At 45.8% G+C, this 9,745-nt stretch overlaps 1 protein-coding gene across 1 annotated transcript; it reads right to left on the bottom strand.

The window, feature by feature from the left end:
- Positions 1-4,073: 4,073 nt before the first annotated feature.
- On the bottom strand, positions 4,074-9,495 carry LOC123078394 (vacuolar-processing enzyme). Its single transcript, XM_044500890.1, has 9 exons — positions 9,163-9,495; positions 8,150-8,314; positions 7,631-7,787; positions 7,371-7,456; positions 7,082-7,281; positions 6,125-6,173; positions 5,833-6,045; positions 5,470-5,676; positions 4,074-4,559 (listed from the first exon to the last, which is right to left on the bottom strand). The coding sequence occupies exons 1-9, from the start codon at positions 9,382-9,384 to the stop codon at positions 4,377-4,379; spliced, it is 1,482 nt and encodes a 493-aa protein (XP_044356825.1). The 5' UTR covers positions 9,385-9,495; the 3' UTR covers positions 4,074-4,376.
- Between the last annotated feature and the right edge of the window lie 250 nt (positions 9,496-9,745).

Raw genomic sequence — 9,745 nt, 5'->3', positions numbered from 1 at the left:
GCGGCGGCTCGCTGCCGCACAAGCGCCGCCATGACGATGAGGCCGGGAGCTCCTCCCTCCGCTCGCCGGTGGAGGAGTGGCACAAAGCAGGCGCAGGAGCGTGTCGCACTCTCCCGCAACGATGGTCAGCAGGCGTGGCAGAACTTCGACCACCTCCGCAAGATCTTCTGGCTAACGACCAAGCACCTCCGGGAGCCGGAGCACGCATTCTTCTAGTTGAAGGAGGCGGCCACCGCCGAAGAAGAAGGTGCCGCGGCGTGGCTGGAGGCGGCGAAGGAGGAGTACGACCTCACCTTCGTCCTCTCCAATTCCTTGATGGCGATGATGAGTAGTTAGATTTGGGTTCTCGTATGTGTCAAGTTTGTGATGAACTCTATCTTAATTCGGGCAAAAAATCGTAACGGGAAGTACTATGTTTAAATTATACTCCCTCCATTCTCAAATATAAGTCTTTCTAGGGATTCCATAAGATGACTACATACAGAGTAAAATGAGTAAATGTACACTCTAAAATATGTCTACATACATCCACACGTTGTATTCTATTTGAAATGTCTAAAAAGATTTATATTTAGAAACGGAGGAAGTATAATGCATGTTATAGGATCCATTCTGCCGTTCCGCGTGCGGTACCGCAAAATCAATTTACCGTATCGCATAAACGAATTTTACGGTACCACAGTTTAGCGGATGCTCTTAGTTTGGTGGGAAGCAAGGTCGGCAAACGTGTCGGCTGCGAGTTTTGCGGCTGGCTTTGAGACGCGTACGACGTCCACATTTTGCCTTTGCTGCCCAGGGGACCTCACACCGTCGTTTTTTGGGCAAGGTGGGCAGCGAAACAGGCCGACCCTGTGTGATCCTGATCCTGAGCGTGTAAGTTTGTACAGCTCGCGCGTAAAAGTAGAACCCATCGATCGACGGTTTTGGTTCATGCGTGCTACTTCAACGGTGTGAACTGGGTACATGCAATGCAGTGCAACCAAAAGATCTCACGTAGACCATCACCGGCCTGCTGTAGCTGCACGTATAAACAGACAGACAGACGTACGCGTAGCGGCCATTGCTAAACATAGAGAGCTGGCGACCCATTTCGCCGTTCGCTTGCCTTGCTTCGACGCGAAGGCAGGGCGTTGGACGCGCAAAGGCCAAAAGGGACCACGTTTAACGCCGGCTCTCACGTCCCACGCGTGACACTTGCTTCTTTTGCCAAACAGACACATGTCCCGGTTGGCTGCACAGGAATACAACACGCTACTCAGTTACCGTTTGAAATAAACGTTTGGCTGCGGACGCGTGGGCGCGAGAGTTCGTTGCAAACCAACACAGCGAAAAAGTAGGATCGCACGGGCGATCAGGGAGGCGACGAGGGTTCCCTTGCGCGCCACCGGTGACGCCGCCGGTTCCCTCTTTCCGTCGGCCGCTCCGGCGGCGGGAGGAAGGGGAACCTCGGGTCTGTTCGCTAGGTGAGTGTGTGGTAGGGTTAGGGTTGAGGGAGACGCTGCCGAGGCCGTTGCGGTGGTGTCGCGTCGGAATAAGTTTCTCCAGGCTCCGTTCGCGGTCAGGCGAGGCTTTTGCCTTCGTCTAGGAGCCAGCGGAGTTGGGGATCCCCGGGTCTCGTCGAGGTCGCGGGCTTTGGTGGCTGGAGGTCCATCGACACTGGCCGTTTGGGTCCTCAGATGGGCGATGGATGCAGGGAGACGAAGACTCTTCTTCTTCCTTGTTGGTATGATTTGTTGCTGCTGTTCTTCTCCTTCCTCCTCGCTGATGCTGGTGGGAGATCCTACTTTGTCCGGACGGATGGCCCGGCCGCGGTGCTGGACCGGTCGGATGACTCGAGTTCTCTTCCTTCCGGAAGGGACACTTTTCGCGGTACTCAAAGCCAAAGATGGCGACGGCTGTTGCAGGTGTGTTGGATTGATGTCCATGCCCTCTCAGCGCTGGTGTCAAGAAAGGAGGAAGCAGCGTGGCGGCAATTGTACCGTGGTCGAAGATGATGACTGCTTGCGACTAGTTGCAGATCCTTCTGCTGCAGGGGTCTTCTCTCAAGATTCAGGGATAATGACACAGGGCTCCGGAGATCTTCTTGTGTTATGGTTGTCTTAGATACTCTAGATGTTCATGATCCTTTATGTTTATGTTTCAGTGTGTTTGTAAGGGTCAACTTCTTTGTACTGATTCATGATATGAATAAAAAAATTCTCAAAAAAAAGTTACCGTTTGAAATAAGCGGTAAGCGGTTAGCTGTCTCAAAAACAATCAACAACACGCTGCTCAGTTTGTTGTCGACGCCGGCGGCCCGCAACGGCTGGATGTTCTTTTCTTTACCTTATAATCACCGGTCGGTCACCAGCTCATGCTCATGCACCGGTGATTTGTTCCTTCCTTGTGATCGGTAGATGGCACGCCGCCGTTGGACCTTGTCACGCACGTACCACATCAAAACTAAAAAAATGTTATTCGATGCTTCGCTTGCACATGCATGTAGTAGTACCTACATTGCTCCACGGCGGCTTGTGGCCAAGCCAAGCACAGCTGTTGCGCATCCGTCCCAAAGCGAAAGCGATATGTACACATAATTCTTCACTTATTTATTAATCTTTCTCAGGAATCATGTGTCCTTCAACTGCCATGGACCTACATGAGTTACATCGTTAATTACTAGTACTACTTCTTGATGATTCATCCAAGTAGGAGTATTGCGGCTCGGTGTGAAGCCAACAAATCTGACTTATTCAAACGTTTCAGCATCTCTGTCGCATCATTAGCCTCAATACTAATATTTACTAGTCAGCTGCCACAACCGCAAAGCAATTGGAAGCTTCTGCAGGATCCTTCCGTGTGTACTCAAGAGCCAAAGAAAATTGATCCTTCAACTACTCTACTACGTACTATACTAGTTATTGCCACCTTAGAAGGCTAATCCGTGCATGATTAGCACATACTGTAGTGCTGTTAACGTTTTGAGTATTCACGATCACAGCCCAACAATGCATTTTCTTAACGTGACTTTTGAGTCCCTTTTTCTTTTATTTGTGTCGGGTGGGCTCGATTCCTTTGTCGTTGCGTATATTGCATTGCATGTGCTTGCCAAAAGAAAAGCAGTGATGGTGGTATGCCCAGCTACACAAACTTTGAGAGAACAGCAGCTCTATCACTCTTCCAGAACTGATGAACTAACTAATGGATTAGAGTGATTATACATGCTTATAGTAAACCTGCCAAGGTGTGCTGAGCGTGTGGGCTTTTTCTTTTCTTTGGGTGACCCCTGGGCCTTCTTTGTTTGACGAGTGAGACAAACATTCAGGGTAAACTACCCTGAATGTATAATCAGGGAGTAGTTCAACAACCCTGTGTCTTTAGGCTGGAAATTCCTCGTTGGAGATCATTCCTTGCGCCGCCAAAGGTAATGGGCATGTCTGTTGGTACTTGTAAGGTTCTGATTGTAGTTTCATTACTATAGTCTACTCAATGCATTTGTATAGGCTTACAACAAATCTCGCAGTTCTCCAGATGGCACGAAACATTCAGGTTGGTTCAGTAACTCCGTTCGGCAAAGGCGGGAAATCCTCACGGGAGATGATTATTTGGTTGTAGGTTGTCCTCGAGTGAGGATATGTGTGAAAACTTCTCAGTAGGTGCCATGCCATGGTTAACACTTCGTCACTTACGAGCGTCCAGATTTATGAAACATTAAAAAGAAATTTCCCTAAAAACATGTTCATATGTGTAACAGTCGGTGGTGCAACACTCTTCTCTGTGTGAAATATAGCCCACTTCCGACAGCGATGGCAGCAATCATTAACAATATTTGTATTTATTTCCAAGAATAGCTATAGTTGGTTGTGTCATACTCCCTACTTCGCAACCAGAAAGCAAGGAATGCATGTTACAGCAAAAAACACATGAATCAGAATGTTCTTTTTTTCGAAACCGACATGAATCAGAATGTGATACATCACATGCGGATGTCAGAACCATGTTGTTCCATGTGAACAAGAAGGTCAATCAGTACCTGCAGGGTTTCAAATGGATGGGGAAATAGAAGCTCATAGTAGGTGTATGAGATTACTCAGTCACGCACAAATAGCAGCGATTGCATTCTTCTTATATGGAATTGCGAGCTACACATCTGATCACAAACTATCACGAGTATGTACAGCAATCACAGGAAATCACCTTTCTACTACGGGTATATGTACATTATAAGTTGGACACAGCCAAGGTAATTTGGTGTGGTGGAATAGCTGAAGTAATGGCATAATTCTTATTCATCTAAGGTTCGTTGGTTCAAGCACTACTAACCCTGTGTGAATAGGAAAGGACTTTGGTATATGGTACAATAGCTGAGATAGGGACCAAGTTGCTTCACCTCAGGTTTAAGCACTAAAACCCTTGTGTGTGGCACTCCAGGGGTTGGTTGGGATGCTCGTGCACGCCTGAGCAGCAACCTTTGCCATCGCTTCAGGAACAATGCCGGCATTGCAGATGTTTGCAAAGGACCGCATGTGCTTCATTCCATATTGCGCCAGCGAGCCACATTGTGATTCAAAAGTACGCACCTGAAGAAAGGGAAGACACATATTAGTCATGCATGGGCAACATAAATTACAAACTGTAACTGCAATACTGCATTATATCCCGTATGACACCTGTATGTATAAAGTTGGGAGCTGGCAATATGTTCAAGTAAAGAAACTAGTTACTTAGAGCATCCAAAGTTTCAATACAGAAAATATCGATCCTGAATAGTTCAACTGACCATTGCTCAGACAGTTTGGCTGTTGAGAGATCATCCAGGTACAAAGTAACAGATGCCTTGATAACTATATGAACCACGACATAGGCAGGGGCATGCTGATCCCCTTTTTCACATTCACTCCTCCCCTTTCAGTGCTGATTACCAAACTGGTTGGTTTTAGAAATTTGGAAATTCATAAATTATTTTTTCATCCTAGAAGTAATACTCTGACCTAATTACATATGCCAAGTCAACCACTCCACTTCTTTTGCTATAATTGTCCTCAACCCACCATGTGCATAGACCAACAGAACACTAAATCTAAGGAAGAGTTGATGAGAAATGACCCTGCATTCCTCTGGCAAAATGACATGCTACAACCACCTGACCTATTCAAAAGCATAAAGTGTGGGTGGAATGCTAAAGAATGCATTAACTACACTACCTATTCTCTTAATGGACATGTAACTGGAACAGACACTAAAAAGTTGTGGACAACTGTAGTGAAGCGCTGGGAAATGATAAACACAATTCTCTTTGTCAGCCAACCAATAACAAAGAAATTACCTGCAAGAGTATATACTACTATTATGGTACTGGAAGCAAATCTAAAGAATTTTGTCCCAGTTCCAAACAATTAACATATGATCAATAGGCAACAGCAAAACACAACAGAAGCATAAGATAAGAGATGCTGATAGATGACCAACCAAAGTCAAATAGAGCCTTACCGTAGACTTGAGACAACTCCAGTCATCAACAAGAGGTTCACCAGCTGGGCGAACAGCCTTTAGAACCATCGGACCACCCGCAGAACCAAACAGAAGGTTTCCAATCAGCTCGACGCTGTTGTCAATATGAGATCTATGACCCATCATTTCAAGCAATTGCTTCCGAGCATCGTTTTTCTCAGGGGAGCTCTCGGCCAATTTCCGGTACTACATGCAGAACAAAAGAAATTAATCCGTTAGTTTATCCGTCTTTTTTACCGAGTTTATGCATATGCTACTGTTGAGGGTAAAGCATGGCAATGATCAACAGATCACATGACAATAAAATCAACATACGAGATTTCTCACGATATAATTACAAACCTTCTGCCAGAAATAAACAAGATCAGCATCCCTCTGATTAACAGCTCTCGAGAATGATGGCAGTGCGTTATCTTCAACAAATGTAGTGTTCTCGTTAGCAGGGTTTGACCCAATGTACGAGAACAAATGTTCAGCATTCAGGTCCAAAGAACCGTATTGCATCACATGGGAACCATAGCTGTATGAGTCCTGAGCTGCCGTTCTCTTCTTGACCTACTCAACCATTAGGTTATGTTAGTAAAGAACTGCTCCAAGATTTAAGCTAAAAGAAATTGAAGTTTTAAGTACTTACCAGGTTATACTGCTGCTTGAGAGATTCAGTTCTCAGGTTGTGGACATCACTGTCAACATTGAAAGTTCAATGTTATTTGAGCACAACTAAAATGGCTAAGAACCATAACGAAAAACAAGTTCTTTTCAAACAAATAACCCAAGGATTTTGACTCGGGGTTCATCTATAAAAGGGTGAACTGCAACAATCACTACCATGACAGCCGATAGGAGTACATACAGGTGATGTTCTGTTGCAATTTCATAAGAATATGGTTGTGTGCAACAGCTACAGCTATTTCTACATGGAGCATTAACAGCGAAAGAAGCCCCAAGCTCCATGGCCATCAGATTTGCCCTGCAATCGTTGTTTGTTACTACAGGATGCAGTTTACAGCCAGCAGAAAAATAGCTCTAATCGGCCCAGTTAAATGCATGGTATTCAGCCGAACTGCACCCTGCAGCAATAGTGTATGGGCTGTGCGTGTGTGTGCTCTTGCGTGTGCGCTCGTGCGTCTGTGTGCGCGTGCGCCTGCATGTGTGCAGGGTTTTGTGTGATCAAGCTCAAAGAGTTGACGGTGAGTCGGGCAGGCAGACCTGACATCAGATTTATTCTGTGTAGTTAAGGGACCAAACAAGACAACATAGTCAGCACATGCTTAGAGCTCAGTAAAAACCACAGCACATGCTATGCACACAGCACACGTATTTGTGATTCATGTGCACCTAAAAGTAAGCAACACATGCATATCACCCTCATTCAGAGAACACATGCGTATCACCAGCGTCTTACTTAAATAGAGAAAGATAGCAGGTAGTGCCGTACTAGTTGGTTAATCATTTTGAAATAACACACCCTGTACGGTAGCAGAAAGTACTAACTGACATGAGCGCCACATGTGCGTTCGAACTGACCTTAACAGTACATGATTTTAGCGTCTGAATGGAAAACATGGTAGAAGGACGAGGAATAAAGTACCTGTCTTCCATCCAAGAAATGCTGTACAGGTCGCCCAAGCAAGTGTCATATTCCGGTGGAGGGCTCGGGTACTCGCCGGGGCAATACGTTCCCCAACTGCTTTCCTCTGCATTTGATGCGGTGGTCGCATAGACACCGATGTCATTCGGCAGAAGTCCCTCAAAGATGCTCCCAGATTCGCAGGCTTCAAGGTAAAATACCTACAAAAGAAGATGACTATACACCTCAGGCCATTGCTTCAAGCAGCACACCATGCAGAGCAAAAATAAACCAAAGAGCGATGGCGTACCAGGCTTTTGTAGGTTCCAGCAGCGTGCTTTTTCTTCAGGACATCTACAAGATCATCACCGTAAAGGTATGGATAGGTAGGCATCCCTGAATTTTTTACCAGAATGAAAAAACCATGACACTAATAAGTTAATTGTGCATATCTGGATTTGAATACATGTATACGAAATATCTGTTCTGACTGGTTTCAGATATTTAAAATTCTCGAAAGAAGGCAATAAAAGACAGGAAGCGCAAGAATGGCAGGTTCTGAATACTGACCAAGGACCCCAGGACCCCCATGGTCACTGTAAAACACAAAAATGTGATCATTAGGGCCACTGTCCACGACTTTGCCGCTCCCACCACTCACAGCGGTTTTATTACCGAGCAGGACAGCAAAGAAGTTCTTGACATTAACCTCCTTTCCAGTGTAGTCCTACAGTCGTAACAGAAATATTCAGTCGAACAGATGTAAAATTGTGGATAGGGATGCATGATCATTAGAATTGGTTCATTCCATTAAGATGTTGACGTTATCACATAGAAAGTTGGCATTCTTCTTATCCACGACCAATTGGAAAATAACATAAAGACTGATAAAAATTTAGACATTCAATCATTTTCAATGAGGTGCAAACTGCTATTGAAATTTCCCTTCGTGTAATTTCTAGAATATCATATTCACATTTTTCTGCAACCATCAAACAGTTTGTAGCACCTAGTAAGGCTATCTACAAACCTTAGATTTTTACTACATCAACAATTACTGGAAAATTTTCCTTGAAGACGCATGATTACCTTAGGGACTCCAGCATAGACATCTCCACCCTGGGGGTGGTTGATGATGACGCCCGGCCTCGGGTTCTCCGGGTTGTGCGCAATGTCGTCGTACATGAATACGATGATGTTCTCATCCTTGAGACCACCCTTCTTCATGATCTGGTAGGCGTGGCAGATATCCGCCTGCAAAGTGCAAAATTCCGGTCCACAAATCAAACACAGTACTTCATTGTCGTCACTGACCCCTCCCAATTTCATCCTTATGGTAGCACTGTCACACACATAGCTGAAATCGTGTTCATAGAGCCTGCCAGTACGTGGCAACAACAAAATCATTTTGGCTGACCAGTGCAGTTAATTACTCCTTCCGTTCCTAAATATAAGTCTTTGTAGAGTTTTCACTATAAACCACATACGGATGTATATAGATGCATTTTAAGTGTAGATTCATTCATTTTGCACCGTATGTAGTCCACCTAGTGGAATCTCTCCAAAGACTTATATTTAGGAACGGAGGGAGTACATCATTACGTTTTACTATTTATATATATAGACAAAATACTAGCATCAGGAACCATACTTATTAGTGGGTGGAACCACAAGGGTTGTATACTACAATAATACACTTATCAGTGGATGGAGCCCACAACAAACACGCAGGCCCCCAAAATCAGGAAATCTCATATCTAGGATATTTATTTTTGTTTTCCCAGTTCATATGCGAAAGGAGATGCACACGAAATCGTTCTTAAACCAAGTATTTGCCTCACGGCGATATGGCACCGCGCCAATATCATCATATTAACAGGGTTTGCCAATCATAGTTCAATTGCGGTAGGATTACTCAACAAATCATCAACCACACAAAATAGGACCGGAACACGCAGCAAGAGCAAACGGAACTTTTTTTCTTCAACCTGTTCTTCCGGCGATGCACACCAGGAATTAACCGACAGGAAGACAAAACATGAACGGAAAATCGAGGATCGCGGAGATGCGAACGAGCAAAGAGCAGTATAGCGCGTGCGCACCTGGTGGCGGTAGTTGTAGTAGCCGTTGGAACCGGCGATGAGGACGGCCCACCTGGTCCCGACGGAGTCATCGTCCTCCTGCCCGGCGGCGCGCTGCGACGGCAGCCGGATGGTGGGCTCCAGCCGTGGGGTCCGCGCGTGCGCCACGGCCAGCACGAACGCGGAGAGGCACGCGGCGAGCAGGAGCGCGAGGGGAAGGGGGCGGAAGGACGCCATGGCCATGGCTGGTGTTTGGGGTTTGGATTCCGCGAAGAAGCGAGGGGGAGGAGGAAGGAGGGGTTTAATTCGGGCTGGGGCAAAGGGAAAGACTCCAACGTCTCCTTTTATTATGCGCCGGCGCCTCAGGGTATCTTTTCTTATTCAATATATAATGGCGCTCGTAGTCGTAGGTGGGACCTGGTCGTAAGTAAGTGGGGTTTTCCGTTTTTAACACACACATACATCGAGAAATAAGAGATTGAGGCACTCCCGAGCCTTCTCAGAGTTCAGAGCATTCTGGCCGTTCGATTTGTTTGCTTGATGCATTTCTGTCCGTTAAATCGAGTCTGGCCGTCGGATCGACCCAGCGCGCCTGTAGCAATGA

The sequence above is a fragment of the Triticum aestivum genome, chromosome 3D (genome assembly GCF_018294505.1).
Source record: "Triticum aestivum cultivar Chinese Spring chromosome 3D, IWGSC CS RefSeq v2.1, whole genome shotgun sequence".
Lineage (NCBI taxonomy): Eukaryota > Viridiplantae > Streptophyta > Magnoliopsida > Poales > Poaceae > Triticum > Triticum aestivum.
Note: the sequence above shows the minus strand (reverse complement) of the source record. Positions and strands in the feature narration are given on the sequence as shown.

Coding starts and splice junctions, on each gene's coding strand:
- LOC123078394 (XM_044500890.1), bottom strand. CDS start 9,384: ATGGCCATGGCGTCCTTCCGCCCCCTTCCCCTCGCGCTCCTGCTCGCC. Junction 7,457..7,630: donor TGGGGGTCCTGGGGTCCTTG/GTCAGTATTCAG, acceptor TAAAAAATTCAG/GGATGCCTACCTATCCATAC. Junction 6,046..6,124: donor TCAAGCAGCAGTATAACCTG/GTAAGTACTTAA, acceptor ATGGTTGAGTAG/GTCAAGAAGAGAACGGCAGC.